Source organism: Cibotium barometz, chromosome 30 (assembly GCF_041138505.1).
Source record: "Cibotium barometz isolate CiBa-2024 chromosome 30, ASM4113850v1, whole genome shotgun sequence".
Taxonomy (NCBI): domain Eukaryota; kingdom Viridiplantae; phylum Streptophyta; class Polypodiopsida; order Cyatheales; family Cibotiaceae; genus Cibotium; species Cibotium barometz.
This window is the reverse complement of record NC_141075.1, coordinates 22,897,108-22,916,057: the sequence shown is the minus strand read 5'-3', so window position 1 is coordinate 22,916,057 and position 18,950 is coordinate 22,897,108. Positions and strand designations below refer to the sequence as shown.

The 18,950-nt window shown below is 36.1% G+C and overlaps 1 protein-coding gene across 1 annotated transcript; it reads left to right on the top strand.

Moving 5' to 3' along the window:
- The first annotated feature begins 1,864 nt into the window (after window positions 1-1,864).
- LOC147621284 (reticulon-like protein B2) lies at window positions 1,865-4,647 on the top strand. Its single transcript, XM_086823987.1, has 5 exons — window positions 1,865-2,242; window positions 3,319-3,499; window positions 3,622-3,763; window positions 3,899-3,968; window positions 4,069-4,647. The coding sequence occupies exons 1-5, from the start codon at window positions 2,032-2,034 to the stop codon at window positions 4,236-4,238; spliced, it is 774 nt and encodes a 257-aa protein (XP_086680113.1). The 5' UTR covers window positions 1,865-2,031; the 3' UTR covers window positions 4,239-4,647.
- Window positions 4,648-18,950: the final 14,303 nt, after the last annotated feature.

The following is an 18,950-nucleotide window of genomic DNA, read 5'->3' as shown; positions in this document are numbered from 1 at the left end:
CTAGAAATTAGGGTTTCTGAAATATGTGATTAGCATATACTCGAGAATGATTACCATTAATTCCATTGTTAATCCACTTAAATCTATACTAGAAATTAGGGTTTTTGAAATATGTGATTAGCATATACTCGAGAATGATTACCATTAATTCCATTGCTAATCCACTTAAAACAAAATTTAACAAATTTTAAAACTATGTAAAAACACTAATTTGAAAATAGATTAAGCACGAATCACTCCTCCCTAATCAAAACATCAAGATCTAAGCCACGAGCTCTGATACCAATGCAATGAAGGGATCATAACCAAGTTGAAATCTGGGAAAATGAATCTAAGCTATATGCATGAGAGGCCATGTGTTAACCCACACATGAGCTAGCTCCCATGAAAGCCCAAGGGTGGAGGTACCATGTACTCCAAGAAGACAAGATGTCTATCATATCAAATGATCAAGAAGATATCAAAAGTGTATAATGGCTTAGACCAAGGTCACTTATATAGTGCTTCGCCATTTCACACTGGCTAACAATATGTCCATGCCCCAAATCTATGCTCAAGGTCCAGGTACCTAGGCCCAAACCCATACATATGCATGTGCATATATAATTGCTTCATTACAATTCTAGTAAAATTAAAATAAATTAAATTAACTAAATATATATGTGTGTATATTTTTATTTACATTTATAAATATGCATATATATGTTGTTGTTCTTGTTGTTGTGTGTGTATATCTATCTATACTATTTATTACATATCTATTTATACTATTTATTATGTGCAAGTTTTGGGGAGGGGAGTATGTGATGAGAAAAAAAATTTAATAATACAATAATATAAAGATATATAATAAATAAGTACAAAATATATATAGAATATAAATATACATCATAACAATATGTAAACATATAATAAGTATTGAATAAATATATATATTTAAAATTTTATACTAATATAAATAAATAAATAATATTACATAAATATAAATAAAAAATAAAGACATATATATAGTAAATATATTATAAATATGATAATTTAATATAAATAAAAATAAATAAAAATATAGAAATAGCATAATGTAATTTATATATATAAATATATAATTAATAAATAAATAAATAAAAATACATATACTAAATATATAATCACATAATATAATATAATAATAATAATATAAAGCAATATACATGTAGTAAATATATGATAATATTACATTAATACTATTATGTATAAACACATTCATAGACACATAGGCACGCGTACACACAGTGATACATGTGCATGTGTATATGTGTGTGTGTGTGTGAGAGAGAGAGAGAGAGAGAGAGAGAGTCTCAATAAATGTGTGTGAGTGCGCATGCGAGATCGGTGTGAGAAGAGAGAGTGCATGCATTGTCGATCGCGAGTTAGTGGAGTGGTTAAGGTGGTTCTCGAGAGTCACGAGGTCATGGGTTCGAGCCCCCCTCTACAAGCTGTGGCATGTGTGTTGTTCTATCTAGTTCCAGCAAAACTTTTTTTAAAAAAAAAGAGAAGAAAAAAAGAGAGTACATGTACATGTGTATGTGTGTGTGAGAGGGTTGTGTATGCGCATGTGCATGTGATAGAGACAGAGAGAGAATGCATGTGGGGAGTCACACATAGACAGATGCAATACATATGGACACACACATACACACGTACAGACTTTTTTTTAAAAAAAAAGTAAAAAATATACACACGTACAGGCAAATACACAGAGGGTTATACAAACACACACAGAGGCGGTAGGTCACCTACTTCTTGGGGAAAATGAAATTGACCTAGGCGGCTAATTTGAAAATTGAAAGGCGTTCCAAAAATGGGCGGCAGGATGAGAGCAGATCGACGGTGGAAGCAAGACGCCAGGACGGATGTCCCGTTGGGAAACCCGCCATTAATTCCAACCAGAACCCTAAATCGAAGCTCTCATCTCTCTCTCCCTTTCTGTCTGTCTGTCTCTCGTGTCGCCGCCGACATTCTCTCTGTGTTTTCTGCGCCTCCTCATCAACAGGTATGTTGGGCGATAGGTCTTCTTCCGCTTCTGCGGCAGCCATTCTCAACAGCGTTCTGGAGAATATCAAGAACCTGCCAGCTTCCACCGAGGCGTCCTTCCCCCCCTCTGCTTCTGCTTTTGCTTCCGAGCCCTCTGCGAGCTCCGGCATTGACTATGGCCGCGTCTTCGGGCGCAAGAAGCCCGTCCACGACTTTCTCGGAGGAGGCCACTGTATGCACTTCAAGATTCTCTCTTTCTCTGCTTTCTGTGGTGCATTTCACTTCGATTTAGGGCTTTGTCTGATCTGTCACATTGCGCCTTTCCTTTTTTATTCATGCGGGGTCTGCGAAGCTACCTTTGTCAGTGCTTCTTGTGTCGCTGTGGAGCTTTGAGTGGTGCTTCAAAGTTGCTGCAATTGTGTAGCGGGTTTTGCTTCTCTTTCTCAGGTGTTGCTGTCTGACTCTAGCGTGCAATTAGATTTGTTACAGTTTCCCGTGGACCTTTCCCAGTGATTTGTCAGGGTTTTATGATTTTTTTGAATGATGGAAGGAATGAAAGTTCCAGTTCCAGTCGTGAAGGTGGTTATCTTCGGGGATGCTGACCTGGACTCAAACCCTTAAACCTGTTTGTTGTGATCGAGGGGTCGTAAAAGATTTGTATTGGGTTGGTCCAGGCAGTCCTTCAAATGAGCGATTTGCTTGCATCTCAAGCTTAAATGCATCTGTATCTTGCTCTGTTTCCTCTGATGATTCTGGTCTTTACTTGCTGAGTCCATTAGCTCTGAAATAACCTGCATTTCAATAGTGGGTAGTCTGGTTTAGGTGTCTACAGAAATCTGTACCTGCAATGGCGTAGCAGACCTTGCCACATGGAGAAATGGACAACCCAGTGTGCTCTGTATCTCCAGTGGTATATGGACCGCATGTGTACCTTTTTGAGTTGCAATGGGAAGGGAGAGTGCGCCGAGAACTAGGTGTAGAACGTGGTGTGATATCAGGTGTTGGCATGGTTATTATATTCTAAGCTGAGGGCTTTTCTTGTTTGTGAATGCTGGTAATGGCACTCAATTTTTACTTGCTTGTGATGTCTTGCCATCTTGTGTTTCCATTATTTCTGCTTTTTGATTGAATGCAACCGACCTGTGTGGGCTCTTGATGATGATTTCCTCAAAACTGTTGTGTTTGTGTGTAGATCTGCTGGTGCTGGTCTTTGTGTTTGCGTGCGTGCGCGTGTGTGGGTGCATGTGCATGTGCATGTGCATGTGCATGTGAGTCAAACCATGATTGATATTTGAGTGGTACTTTCAGCTGCTGATGTCCTGCTATGGAGAAGGAAGCACCTCTCGGCAGGGTTTTTGGCTGGGTCAACAGTAATCTGGGTGCTGTTTGAGTGGATTGGCTACCATTTCATCTCGTTGATCTCACTTCTTCTACTGATAGTTGTGGTGATTCTTTTTGCCTGGTCAAATGGAGCGGCCTTTCTTAACAGGTTAGTGTATCTTGGTGTGCAGATTAACAGTTCATTGCTTGGGCTTGCCACTGTTTCAGGTTTGTCATTTGTAGGTTGAAAGTCTGATGTTTGATATGCTTCCCATTTGAAAATTGCTCCAGAGTACCCCCTCCAGTTCCAAAGCTTGAGTTGTCTGACGAGATCGTGCTGAAGGTTGCCAAGACTCTCAAAATTGAGATCAACAAAATGCTGGCCATTCTTCATGAGATAGCGGTTGGAAAAGATGTTAAACGGTTTGCCCAGGTAAGCCATGGGCGTTTTTCTTTGATTTCTGTCTCTATTCCAGTGATTTGTGTCTTCTTTTGAGTAACTGGCTTAAGTCCAGCTTTGTGCCACACTCTTGAGCTTCAACAGCAGTAACAGTGCCTGTGTTTGCAGCTTGTTGGTGCTCTTTCTTTGCTGGTATTGTTTGGAGGCTGGTTTCACTTTCTGACTTTGTTTTACCTTGGTAGGATCCTCTTCAGAATGTTGTTTTTGGTTCATGTCTCTAGGAAGCTGTGTCCTGTGTTGAGTTTTTTTACAAGGGTGTGGTTTTTTTCTCTTCTCAGCAATTGTTGCAGCACACACTCTCCCTATCCTGTATGAGAAAAATGAGGATGCCATTGATCGATTTGCCCAGAAAGCTATGAATGAACTGAACAACCAGTTCAAGAAAGTGGAAGCCTCAGTGCTGAACAGAATTCCACGGGGCCCAGCAGTGCAGAAGAAGTCAGAATAGATATGTATGAGGGAAGCTTGTGAAAGCAATTTTGGCTAGTTATCTTGGTCTGTTCAAATTTTGCTTAAGGCAGCAACTAGAGGTCCATCTTTTTGCCTGTACTTAAATGGACATATCCTTCCATCCTCCAACCCAGCATCCCTCAGCGTCTGTTGAATTTTTGTAGTCAGGGTGGGGTTGTTTATCTGCCTGAAAAGGGGATTGGGTAGGTAATGTAAATGGATGGAGTTTTGGTTAGATATGCTGTATATGACCTAGCATCTCAGAAAAATGGCTTTGGCATACACCTGCAGCCCTGCAGATGGTATATTTAGAGTGCTCCCTGTAACAATGAATTATGAACCACCTACTCTCTTCTTTGTAGAGTTTATATCGAATGCTAAACGAGGGGCAATGGCTCTTTCTCTCTACATTTCTATAATATATTTTGTCGATGAGTATGTAGTACATATACATATATTTTATACATATTATGTATAAAATTTGTATATCATATTCAATTATAATCTTAAGTCTTAATGTGAATTAATATGTAGACCTTTCAATTTTATAATACAACTATAAAAATAGCTTAAATTTTCATATACATCTTTCTCTATACATTAATCATATATTACTTAAAGAAACTCAGATGGCTCTCTCTCAAGAAGTTAAATGTTTAAAGTGAGAAATCTGCATATGCCACACATGCTTTATATAATTTCCAAGGTTTTTCAAAGCTAGGCTTTTTTGACTTTACATAATTGGAGCAAGGGTGGCTTTGATATTATCAATGATCTAGTTTACTATAAGCTTTAGTTTACTATAAGCTTTAATCTATTTATCTATTAACCATGGACAACTAAGAAACGAGATATTTTAATAATTTTAATATATAATTAGTATATTAAAACTAAAGGCTAAATGTGGGCCTCTTAATGTGGGACTTGATTATTTGTAATAAACTTAATATATATCATTGGTAGGATCTATTTTAAGTTTCAAATCTTAATTTTAACTCTATGTGAGGTATAATTTATTGTTTTGATTATGAACATGATTATAATTTGATAAATACTTTTGAGAAAGTAATGTTTAATTGAGCAACTTGTTAGAGCTTGATTTAGGTCTATACACTTTAGGTTATCGTAGGTCCTCTATTTTAGACATACCTCTCAATAATGAATAAAACAATCTTTTATATTAAAATGAAATGTGCTTAATGGAGTTATTTGTCATATGAGTACTTAAAGATGTAATAAAAAATAAGCTTTTATTGAGATTATTCTAGGATCTGGTCGTGTGGTTTCATGTCTAGAAAAGCTAATAGTCTTGATTGATTTCTGTGTAGTAGTAGTACAAAATTTACATAGACCATTCCTTGAAGTCAAAAGTGTAGAAATACACTACAATGAAAGTTGTTTCAATACAATTGAAAGCATTGAGTTGTTGACAGAAGTGGAGAGTATAAAATCTTGAATACAAATTGAAGGAATTTGGGCAAGGAGCTTTAATGGTGATCTAGACAGACTTTGGATGGAGGAGGTCTTGCTTACATGAGTCTCAAACACAACGAACTCCTATTATGGGGTTTTATAATATCTTATGGGAGGTCGGTCATTGATCCCATTCCATGTGTATCTGAATTTACTATGAAGTATGACCTCATAACTTGAACTAAGTTTGCTATTTAGTGTCCACATAATGTGGTCACTTAATCCACGCAAGCATGCATTATATATTTGTTTGAGTGCCAGGTCTACATAAGCCATATCTTAATCAATTGGCCACCCTTGGTAGTGTCTAAACTGAAAACTATCAGGGCTTGTAGGTTGGGCCATCTCTCCAAATCTTCCTTCTAATAGTAAACTTCCAAAAACAATCTTTGCTTTGAGCTTATGCTTTGGTACCATCATGTAGGAATACACAACAGCATAAATTAGATCAACACAATATAAAACTAGGAATTATAGAAAGAAGGGGACAGTAAACAAAATTATTGGTTGCAAAATCTTTATTATAAACTGATGGCGTCCACCCATCCTTGTGCTTGAGTAAGGAGCTTTGATGACATTCTAGATAGACTTTGGACAGAGGATGCCTTGCTTACAAGAGTGCTTGAACACAATGAAATCGATGATTATGGAATTTTACATATGTGGAAGGTTGTTCTCATTTGACCCTACCCTTGGCCACATGTATCTGTTGATGGGATATATGTACTATGAAGTACGATGGAGTTTTACATATGTGGAAGGTCGTTCTCATTTGACCCTACCCTTGGCCACATGTATCTGTTGATGGGATATATGTACTATGAAGTAAGAACTCCTTGTAACTTGAGAACATTGTGTCCTTGGTTTGCTATCTAGCGCCCACATGATGTGGTCACTTAGTTTGTGCAAGCATGCATTTTACTTGCGAGAGTGTCAAGTATACATAAGCCATCTCCTAACCATTTGAGCATCTTTATAAGATGGGCAAGTGTCATAGTGCTAGAGGCACTTGAGGTGTATTGATCATGGCTAATTTTACTTAAAAAATCAACCCACGAGACCTTATAACTAACTGATATAAAGTCTTAACCCTTTATTTCAAGCTAAGGTAGAATTTTAACTCTTTTTTAATTTCTCAATCTAAGTTGTGAAAAATACACTCAAGGATATTTTTTCCAGTAATGCAAGCCTTGGATGAATAAAATTAGAGTGTGCCTTGAATAGGATTATAGTGGGGGCAATGGACTAGTAGATGATTTTTAAAGCACTACAAGCTTTGAATAGGAATATAAAGAAGGCAATGAATTAGTAGATGGTAAAGCTTTGTAAATGTGTATATTTACATGATTTTAAGAAGTATGATCAAAAGTAGAGCATGCATAATAAACTATATGGTTTTAAAGCATTGCAAGCCTTAAATAGAACTAGAGTGGGGGCAATAAACTAGTAGATGGTAAAGCTTTATAAAAGTGTCTATATTTACATGACTTTAAACTATTAGCAAAAGTAAACGATTATATAGTGAATATTATATTAATATTTATACATCATTATCCATGTAAAATAAATTAGTCTTAACAAAATTTTAATAAAGAATAATTATTGATTGTATGACGTTAATATTGTATTCTTAAAGAATTAAAATGATATAAATATACATTGCTAAGATAGTATTATTTGTATTATTAGAGCATATATAGATATGCATATATCAAATCTCTCTCTCTCTCTCTCTCTCTCTCTCTCTCTATATATATATATATATATATATATATATATATATATATATATATATATATATATATATATATATATCCCCTTATTTCTTTGCTTGGGCACTACACATTTCAAAAATCTAGTCTATTATTTAAGATTTTGCTACATTTGAGTTAGATTTAAACTTTGTACTTAAATTTGGGTTTATAAATTTTATTCTTGTAGGTGAGTTATACTCTCTCCCTCGCTCTCTCTCTCTCTCTCTCTCTCTCTCACACACACACACACACACACACACACACACACACACACACACACACACACACACACACATTTGTAGCCCAATAAAGAGATTATGAGAAGTGGCATCACACTTTGTTATTTATCATCATAAGTTTAAGCATTATGGATCATACATTATTCCCCATTGATGTAAAGAGGCAATTTTAACACGTGCCCAACCTTGACTTAAAATGGCTATAAAAGTTTTTAAAAAAAATTCAAAGGAGGGAAAGTAAGCCTTGAGTGTTAATGAAGATATGAGGGCTCTCCATGATAGGGGAGAGCACACATAGTCTAAGTGTTATGTTGACACACTTGGGGTAACTTAACTCTGTGATTCCACAAAAGGTTGACATCTATGTCTTCTGTTATTGCCATGTTATTGTGTTGAATCAAGCTTGACAAAGGTGCAGGGAAAATTTAGAAAGCTTTAGCCAAGCTTAAGTCACTATACAACACATGATTGGTGCATTCATTGAGAGTGGATACTGTGTAGAGGCTTGTTTCAAATGTTAGGCTTATTATAGTAATTAAATCAAATTTTCATGCTATCATGCGAAAATGTATTGCAACATCAGCAATGTATGTTCATGCTTAGAGAGAGAGATATTGTTTGTATATGTAAAAGTTTATTGTTTCTTTACAATACTTAAGCTTTATCAAAGTGAGAATATATATATTTGCTCTCTATCTCTCTCTCACACACACACACACACACACACACACACACACACACACACACACATATATGTATATATATGTATATATATGTATATATATACCTACTCATATATATATTTATATACCTACCCACTTTCACACAAAATACACTCTACACATATATAATACTCACTTATACACACATTATAGCAAACACACACAAATACTAATATATATATATATATATATATATATATATATATATATATATATATATATATATATATATATATATACCTACTTACATACACACATATATACATGCATATGTATATACTGCACACACATATGTACCTACTCACATACATTTATATATACCTACTCACACATATGTATATATATACCTATTTACACCTATAATATACCTACACACAGAACATAACATACCTACACATTTACTACTTATATAACACACACACACACATTTTTTTTTGTGGAATTATAACACACACACACACACACACACACACACACACACACATGCACGCACGCACCCACTTTATTATCATTTTATGTTTTCTACTAAGATTATTTTTAAGGTGCCGATGTGCTCATTGTAAATACCATACGTATGCTTTATATATACTTTGGTATAGTTATTTAGTCTAGTGATGTGGAAATAAAAGTGGGTCTTATGCCTACATGTGTTACAAAAATCACTCTTGAGTTATTGGAAATTATATTATTTATTTTATATCGGGGATGCAAGTGTGTGCCATTCCAGTAGTGGGGGTATGTGTGATTTTCTATTATGGTTGCCTATTTCTCATGATAGTGTTGGGTTGATTAACGTGTTCAATTGATTGTTTAACTACCATGGCTAATGTCTATGAGTATAGGCACTGAGATGTGCGAGGGTATCGATTGAGGTGTCACACTGTACGATGGTATCGATTGAGGTACGGATGGTGGATTGAGCAGTGGTGTGAAGACAAAGATCATGTGCATGATATTTTTGTATTAGCATTTAATTGATCATTTGTAGGCTATCATGTGGGTAGAGTTTATGTATGCATGTACACAAGGTTATTTAATGTACGTATATGTACAAGATTTTTCAATGTGCATGTGTGCACAAGTAGTTGTGTATGTATAAGTCCATTTGATTTATTATTGGGCAAAGGTTTTAGCATGTGAAAACCTTTGAAAGTTTGGAGAAGGTCATTTATATGTAAAGCAAAAGCCCAAAAGTGAAAAAAGTGCTATTATTGGCTCCAAGGGCTTAAAAAATGAATACAGTGTGTGGGAGAAGGAGAGCCACACATCAGGGGGGGAGATTGCACCTAATTCTATTGTATTTATATTGATAGTATTTTGTTCTTTAAAAAAATTACGCTAAGCTATGGTGTATTAATCAAAGTTGTGTATCTCTTGTTTATTAGAATGTTATGGCTCACCCTAACCCTCCTTGAAACATATCTAAAAAGAGATTACCTGTTGAATTGCAACTGCAACTGTCGTGAGAATCTTTCCAATGGCCGAGCTCATACCTTGAGGTCTCCAAGCTCTACAACTCCTTGAGAAGCAATTCCACCGCACCTCCCGGTGAGCGTTGTCAGACCGCCGTGTTGCACTACGGGTACACATCTCTCCTCTCACCTCACTTATGAGAGATATTCACTTATATACATGGCCATACGTGTTCACACTCACTTAAACTGTGGCCGACCGAGCACTTTAGGTTCATAAGAGGCCTAATGCTATTATAATGACTACTCTCATAATATCTCCATGAAGTATATCACTTAGGACTTCATCCTAACTTGCTACCACATGCTTTTGAAGCGAGAATCGCCATAAATACTCCATCACACCATTATGGGCACCTGTTCAAGTTGTAGCTTTGGACACTATTGCTTCATATCTTGGATGTATGACCCTTTGGTGTATATATCGTGACTCCTTGATGTAAGATAATGGCAGTAGATCTTGTTAACCCTAGAATTGAGTTAACATCTCCCCTTCTTGATGGTGATTGCGTCCTTGTGATCGCGTTGAAGACCTTTGTGTGGGGAGAATGGACAAGCTTTGTCCGATGGCTTTGGTGTTGAGTGATGTTCAATGGTCTTTGTTCCTCCGGAAGGAATAAGAAAAGCTAGTTAGCGAATGAAGAGGTTAGTTGTTTATTGGGAATTCCTAACAAGGTTGGGGGTGGGGTTTTTTGTGAATGATTGCATTTTTATATTTGTGTGAGCCTTTTTTTTGGCTCACTTTGTTTTTGGACAATCATAAGCAAGGTTACATGTGATTTTTGTTAGTGGGGATACTAAGAGATATTAATAATGGGAGAGAAGAGAGGGGAGAATCCGACAGAACGTAGACATAATCATCAGAACGAGATGGTGATTCTCAGTTCCTCATTTGATTCATTGAAGCGATATTCATCAACAATTAAAGAAATTGGCCTTTGATGATGTCCCTTTGTGTGGTAGGATTCTTGTCAAATGTTGTTGTGTAGTAGGACATGTTCTTGCTTTCTTCTATCCATGTGCTTTTGATGTTTTTATGTATATTTAAGTGCTCTTATGAAGCAGCTATACATGAAGTACAAGGATTGAGTCATATAGACTCTTATTGAACCGTTCTACGTGTTGAAATAGCCACTTGTCGGTGAGGATTGAAAGAATTACGTTGACTTGCGAGGCTCATATAGATATCTTCTCTAAGGATTGAAGATCATTGATTTGTGAAGATGGTAGTGTCGTTGGGAGAGGTTTGTAGTTTGAAGGAAAATTCGAGGTGATGGGTTGTATCTTTTGACCAGGCTTTCATCCACCATGGCCCTCCCATCTAGAGATGTACCTGGAAGTTGTTGATGGTGAGGCTTTGGTGCAAATGTTCTCCAATGCATGAGTATGGATATGTACTAATGGAGTAGCTGCTTCATTAATTTAGCCAAAAGAATAGTAAGCTATAAGCTTAACAAATATATGATGGCTATTGAAGATCGTTGGGAAAGTGTTAATGTTGCGTGAGGTGGCTCAATTCATGATATGGATTAAATCGTGAAAGTGCCATGAGACTGTTAATTCGTGAGAGATCTGAACTCGTGAGATTGCAGGTTTTTTGGCCGTAAAGAAATATTCCATGAAATGGCCTAATCCTGTGAGATTGCGGGTTTTTTTTGGCCGTGAAGGGATATTCCATGAAATGGCCTAAATCCCTAAAATAATCTCGTGAAATGAGGATAATTCCATGAGATGGAATTCCATGAAATGGAATTCTGTGAAATGGAGTAATTCCGTGAAAGCGTAGGTTTTGACCCCGTAAAGTTATAGGCTTTGATTCCAAAGATTTTTTATTGAAATGATTCTATGGGTCAGCTAGGCCATGACATGTGAGCAACAGGTTCTTGTGCACTTTTGATTCACATCCAGAGGGGTGATAAGAGCATTGTGAGTTTGTCTTTGATGCGCTCATAAGTCTCCGTTTGCAGACGTGGGAACTGATTCTTAAATTTTTGGCTCACATGTTATCGAGGCAGTAGATAAGACTGTTGGTTGGTTACCATTGGGGTTGTTTGAACACACAAGCTCTTGTATAGGTGCTAAGAGAGTGGTTGAGTGCCTTGCTTGGTGTTGTTTGGGCCTCCATTCTTGTCAAACTTTAGGTGAAGCTATTGGGGTTGAAGTCGGTGGGGATGCTTTCTTCACGTTGTTTGATTTTTGCAACCATATGATGGAATTACCATCATAGTATCCTTGTTGTTTAAGCACATGCATAAGCACCCATCTTTGATGAACAATATAAGTTTGTGGTTGATGCTTTTGGTGCTGAGGCTTGCTTCTTTGTGCAAGCTTAGGGGACTTTGTGATGCACTTGGGAATCCAAGCTTTGGTATTATTTTGGTAGTACCCTTGTGCTTGCAGTAATCTTTTTGACCCAATGGCTGACATCTTCGAGCCATTGAACTCTATGCCCCAAATGCACCTCCCAATACTATTGGCTATGCCTATATAACAAGCGTGTCATCGAGTTTTATACCCCATGTCACTTCAATCCCACCAAGCTTTGGTCTCTTACCAACCATCTCCACAAATCCTTTAGGTACCAACCCTTTCCTGGATGCCCACACCTTGGACATACTTACTAGTCTAGGAAGGGGGGTACCCCAAGGACTCAATGAGTTTTCCCCAACAAGAGCACTCACATACAGCCTCAGTGACATACAGAAATACAGCGTTCAAATTTCCAAAATTATGGGCAAATACAGCGGAACAACAAACCCATTCAATTCATTCAAATGTTTGAACAGAGATGTGAAGCCTTTGGAAATCCCAACTGTCCCACCAAGGCACATGTGTTGAACCTATGCTTAGAGGGAAAGGCTAGTCGATGGTTCATCACATTGATGCCGACAATCAAGACCAACTTCAGAACCTTGAAAACAGCCTTTATACATGGCTTTTCCAGAGACAAGGTGAACGGTGGAGTGCAGTAAAAGAAGTCTATTCAATTGAGCGTCAAGCAAATGAATCCATTAGAGACTTTATCCTTTGGCAGATAAAACTCTTGGACTCACGATGTGAGTCATGGAAAAAATTAAATGAATTTCAATTGAAGAGATGTTTCATGATGGGCTTAAAGAAAAACGGCTTACACAACTTGATCATTGTATCCAACCCTAAAACATTCGATCAATGTTGTAAAGAAGCAATAAAGAAGCAGTACATTTAGATGACAACTTGCTAGAAGATGATCATGCTACGAGTTGTTCCTCATCTAAACCAAGTGAAGCAATGGCCGGTCTCGGAATTGTCATTCCCTGAATTCTATGCAGCCTTGCTTAAAAGCTTACAATCCTAAGAAAGGATGAGATCCTTCAAAACCAAACATCCTTAATGCCTCTACAAGTGAGGAACGAAATGCCTTGTGTTAAGTGTAATCACTACGAGCATCCCAATCCCCATTGTGCACAATACAAGGCACCTATTTTTCTATACTGCATATATTGTAAAACCTTTGAACATGTTACTAAAAAGTGTCCCACTTCATCCACAATTGACTCAAAACCTCCATCTCCCGTGAACCAAACAGAAACAGTCCAAAGAGTAGTGTTTCTATTGTCGTGGACCTCACAAAGTGGCAAACTGCACAGTTTGGAATACTTCCATGCCCATAGTCACTGACACTTTGCGACCCATGTGTGAATGATGTGGCATTGATCACATGTTCCAAGATTGCCCAAGACGAGTTGCTTCAATGTAACTTGTCTCACAAAATACAACTCTTAACATCTTAAGTGTACAAAAAGGGCAATTGTCCACGGTACCCTTGAATGTGCTTACACGCTTACAAGCCAAGGCACGAGAGACGATCAAAAAGAATGCAAAAGACAATACCTCAACATGGGTAGAATAACATTCTTTAAAGCAAAACCCAAAAGAAAAAGCAAAACCTTCTAAACCCAAGAAAAACAAGGGACAACAAACTATCAGAACCAAGGTTGAATTAAAGGGCAAGGAAAAGAAGCCTATGGAGCTGAAGCATCCACCTCAAAGGCCACGACACAAACCCCAAAACCCATATGTGCGACAGAGGATCCAAAAGCCCAAAAGAAAATTCGATCCCGTCACATGGGCAAACATAAAGAAGACCTAACAATCCAAAGAAATTCAGAAGAGAAAACAAGTTCTAGTACGTCACTTAGTGAGGATGAAACAAGTTCTGATTCGTCACTCAGTGCACCTCATAGGTTCTTTGTGTAATCCCTGGCAATCCCTCTATTGTGTTGACATGTCTGATTGCCTAAATGCTCCTTAATAAGCAAGTATACGTGTTCTTTTTTTGTTTTTTATATTTTCTCGCAGCCCGTTATTACAGCCTCAAGAGGCCTGGTGTTCTCTTCGTTGGGTCAAAAGAGTGTCCGTTTGCCCTAAATAACTTAGGCGCTATATGCACGTGAATAACCTTAGAAATAATTTTTTGGAAAAAGCGTATGCTAGTAACTTCCCAGATGGAAGAGGAGGTCCTAAAACCTATTTTCCATCACTGTCTCGAGATGAAAAATTTTCCTAGAATTTTTTTCCATGTTTCACAGTACGTTTTTGAGGGTGTTTCAAAAGAAATTTTGAAAAACTATGCGTGAGAGAGTTGTAGTATTTTTGGAGTACTACAACTTTGTTTCCTTGAGTCGTCCGTGATTTTGTCGTTTAGACCCTCAAAAAGTCACCGGAATATGGTTTGTCATTGTTTTCTTACTGTTTTTTACGATTTTCGTGGTTTTTGGGCTATTTTTTGGCCTTGATTTCCGGGTCAAATTTTGAGGTTGGTCAGAGGCCAAAACGATCGATTTTGACTTCGGACGGCCAAGTCCAAAGTTGAAGAGCTTGATGTCAACTTTTCGATCACCTTCTTCGGATACACGAATTAGGATATACGGGCCTCCAAATAGGGGTATTTTCTAGTCTTTTTTTTTTGGTGCTGAATGACGAACCCCCTTTCATGTTGTGAACGAATTAGGATATACGGGCCTCCAAATAGGGGTATTTTCTAGTCTTTTTTTTTTTTTGTGCTGAATGACGAACCCCCTTTCATGTGAACTAGCGGGGTGCAATTCACGGCGTGAAGCGGTCCGCTTCATGAATTTTATAAAATTTTTTTTGGGGGGGGGGGTGAACGGAGGGTTTCATGCCGTCGTCGTGAAGAGGACTTTACGGAAGGTTAAATTCTTTTTTTTTGGGCCACGTAAACGAAGGGTTTCACGCCATGAACCAGCTTCACGAAAAAGTTAAATTCGATTTTTTTTTGGGGACACGGACTCCTAGGGCGTGAAACCTTAGGCTATGAAGTTGTAGAAATGGTTCACGGCGTGAACCATTTTTCGATATATATATATATTTTTGGGTTGCGTGAATAAAGGGTTTCATGCCGTGGACCGGACTTTATAAAAAAGTTAAATTTGATTTTTTTTGGGTGCGGACTCCTAGGACGTGAAACCTTATGCTGTGAAGTTGCAAAAATGGTTCACGACGTGAACCATTTTTTGATTTTTTGTTGGGCGCGGACTCCCAGGGCATGAAACCTTAGGCCGTGAAGTTGCAGAAATGGTTCATGGCGTGAACCTTTTTTGATTTTTTTTTTGGAGTCTAGTGGGAAATACGAATTTCCTTTTTTTTGGGGGGGATATTTTTTGAATTTAAAATTAAGGAGACATTTTCCCAAAAAGGTTGTGGGAATAAAAAAAGTCAACCTTTTTATGACACCCCTTTATAAATGAACAATTTGACAACTCATGAGCATCTACTCAGCCTTAATGAGTTATGTAAAAAAGTGATTAAAAATTAATCTAAGATTAACCGTTTCACTAATCTTTCTCTCTTTTACACTAATCAAGGAACCTAATTAACTACTAATCCTCATTTAATTCACACAATTGAGCACATCATTGGATACAGTAAGGTAATGCTAATCTATGTGCATCAACAATTGTGTAAATTAATCTAAATTAGGAGATTAATTAGACTCTTAATTTTGATCTCCTCTATTAAGGCAAAACTAAGCAAAAAGAGTCAAATTCCTTCAATTAATGAAGAAATTGATGTAATTAGGTATTTTGATGCAATGCTCTCAAAACACTATTTCAACTACTCATATGATCAATTTAGATCTCAATTAACACATTTTCTAAAATATTTACTTCTTAAATAAGATTAATCACCTTTAATGAAAAACCAGTCCATTAAGAGAAATTAGTCGAATTTAAGAGTTTTTGATGGTTTTAAGAATTTTGTTGAAAGATTAAGTTGCTCCTAATGCTTGCTAACGCTCTAATGTAAACAATTTCAACAAAAAACACACAATTAAACTAAAATTAATGATCTTAGTTCTACGTTTAACACTAAAGAGAGCTAGCATTCACTAAAAAGTTTTATTGCATTATTGGATGCAATGGATGCAAACTAAGCTTAATACAAACTATGTGCAAGCAATGGATGCAATGGATGCAAACTAAGCTTAATACAAACTATGTGCAAGCCCTAAGAACATGAAAAACCACAATAATAACAACAAAAACAACAAATTAAGCTAAAAATTAAGCAAAAAGTATTCTTTTCAAAAACAAAAAAGAGGGCTATTCTACACACCAAATCACACACAAATCAAGACAAGAGGACACATCCTTGAAATCTTGAACTCAAATTATTTTTGAAGTTTAAAACAAAAGAACAAGATTTTGGGAAGCTCAACGGGTTCAACAATTGGCAAAAAAATTATGGTAAGGCTTAAATATAAAGCCTTTAAGTATCAAAAAAAGAAAAAAAGAAAAAGAAAGAGCTAAAAGCACATAGTGGGTGACCATGCCTTATTCAACGTGTTGCTAGATAAACGCGGATATGCTCCCTGTCTGGTTAGGCACATCATGGTTAGGCCCGAGTGTCACTTCTCCTCCTTTTGTTTACAGAGAGTAGATTATCTATCTATTGGGGACAGAAGATTGAACGACATCCCAACAAAAAATGTGGGACCTTTCAACTCTTATCTTATTATAGTCTCAACCATCTGCACAACAGCAAGTAACATCGGTGAGATCTTTGGGCAATGCCATTCAAAATGGCAGAGAGATAGAGAGAATCAGCTTTAATCACTTTGGTTATTTTAGTTTAAGTTTTTTTTAAAAAAAAGAGACAAAATGGGATTCCTCTACATGTTAAAATGACCACCATGGAGTTACATGGAACGGAATGGGAGAATGTTGAATTATTCATCTCTATAAGACTAGCGCATATCACCATGATCACCATGCTTATAATAGCGTTCACAAACAACCTCATGATACCTATTGGCAACTTCACTCCTAACATCCAATTTAGTCAAATCATGGAGCATCAAAATATCATTCAGGGGTACAACATAGAAGATGATCCAATAGTGACTGATGAATTTCTTACTCGTTTCTACTACCTTAATTTAAGTTACCACCTGAAAGAGTATTTGTATATGATTATACTAGTATTGCTAGAAGATTATAATTTTTTCTATTGAATTTTCTATAGTTAACATTATTATCAATTTTAAAATTTCATTTTTATAGCAAGCAACTCATTAGTTTAAGGTAAAACTCTACTACTTCAACATCAATAATTAGTTTAGACTTTATTTTATGATATCAAGGTTTATTTGGATAGTTGTTTTCATGTATTCATAGAAAGTATATAGAATCATGCTTAATAAATATATTTTTGGAGTATCAAATTATTTTTGCCAAAATATTTCAACAACATCGACAACATAAATGAGATGTATTTTTTGACATTCTTCTTATTATAAATATTTGTTATTTCTTAAGTTTTAGTTATGAAAGATTTATCACAACGTTCCATAATCCAAGAACAAATTGACTCTCATATAAGGAACCAAAACTTCGAGAGGAATTTTAGAAGAAATTTTTAAAATGATTAAGCAGAAGCAATAAGAATCAAATAAGAAAAGTTAACAAATCTAAGAGAACAGATATGCATGACTTGACTAACAACAAAAAGTCAAGCAAACATGTCATTACATGTTACAAATTTCATCAAAAGGGACATTATACTAAAAGTTGTCTGATGAAAAATGAGACCAACTTCTTTTTTGCATACATAGTCGATGGTAAATATCTTAAGTAAGAGGGTAACATCATCAATACACTATCAAATGGTGGAGATATGTATTCAAATCTTTTTACAAATGATTCATATTTATTTATTTTATTTATTATTATATCATTTCTAGATCATAAAGACTTAGATAGTAAACTGTAGCAACCCATTGTTCCAAGGTTAAGATTTACTCAAATTGAGTAATTGAAGAAACATTTAGATTTTATTATGTTAAGTCTACTAAGAGATTAATAATTCAAGAATTATAAACACTCCAAGAGAAATAATAAATTTTGAATTTAAGTACTGACATCTATATTAAGACATTCCAACAATTTAAAGTTGAGTCAAAACCATCTCAACCTCTAGCAGAAGATTTGGAGGATAACTTGATTATTAAGAAATATTTCACTAACATGTTTTCCACTTTTCATTTGACGAGTTTGGTACACTTTAGCACACAGCATATATATTGGTTCATACCCTTCCAAATAATAATTTAAAGTAAAAATTATTTTAAATAAAGAAAATTTGTGTCGAAGTTTGAAATGGCCACTCCATCTCAAACTTCTATTCTAAAGGAGTGATATGTGGTGATATAGGACATCAGATCGATTTCATATAGATACACTAGACACATTTATGTCTTCTATCTTGTATCATATTATGTGTGTATGCAGAATGTGCCTCTATGGTATGGAACATTTAGACTCACTTTACATATGTTCATTTGATTAGATTGTTTCATATCTGCATTATGTGTTGATCCAATTTTTACATCAATCAAGAAGCTATCATTTACACAACTGAGGACAGCGTAACCTAAGAAAGAGGGAATGTTATGAAAATCACTCTTGAGTTATTGGGAATCGTATTGTTTATTTTATATCGATGATACTCGTGTGTGCCATCCAGTGGGTACATGTGATTTGATATCA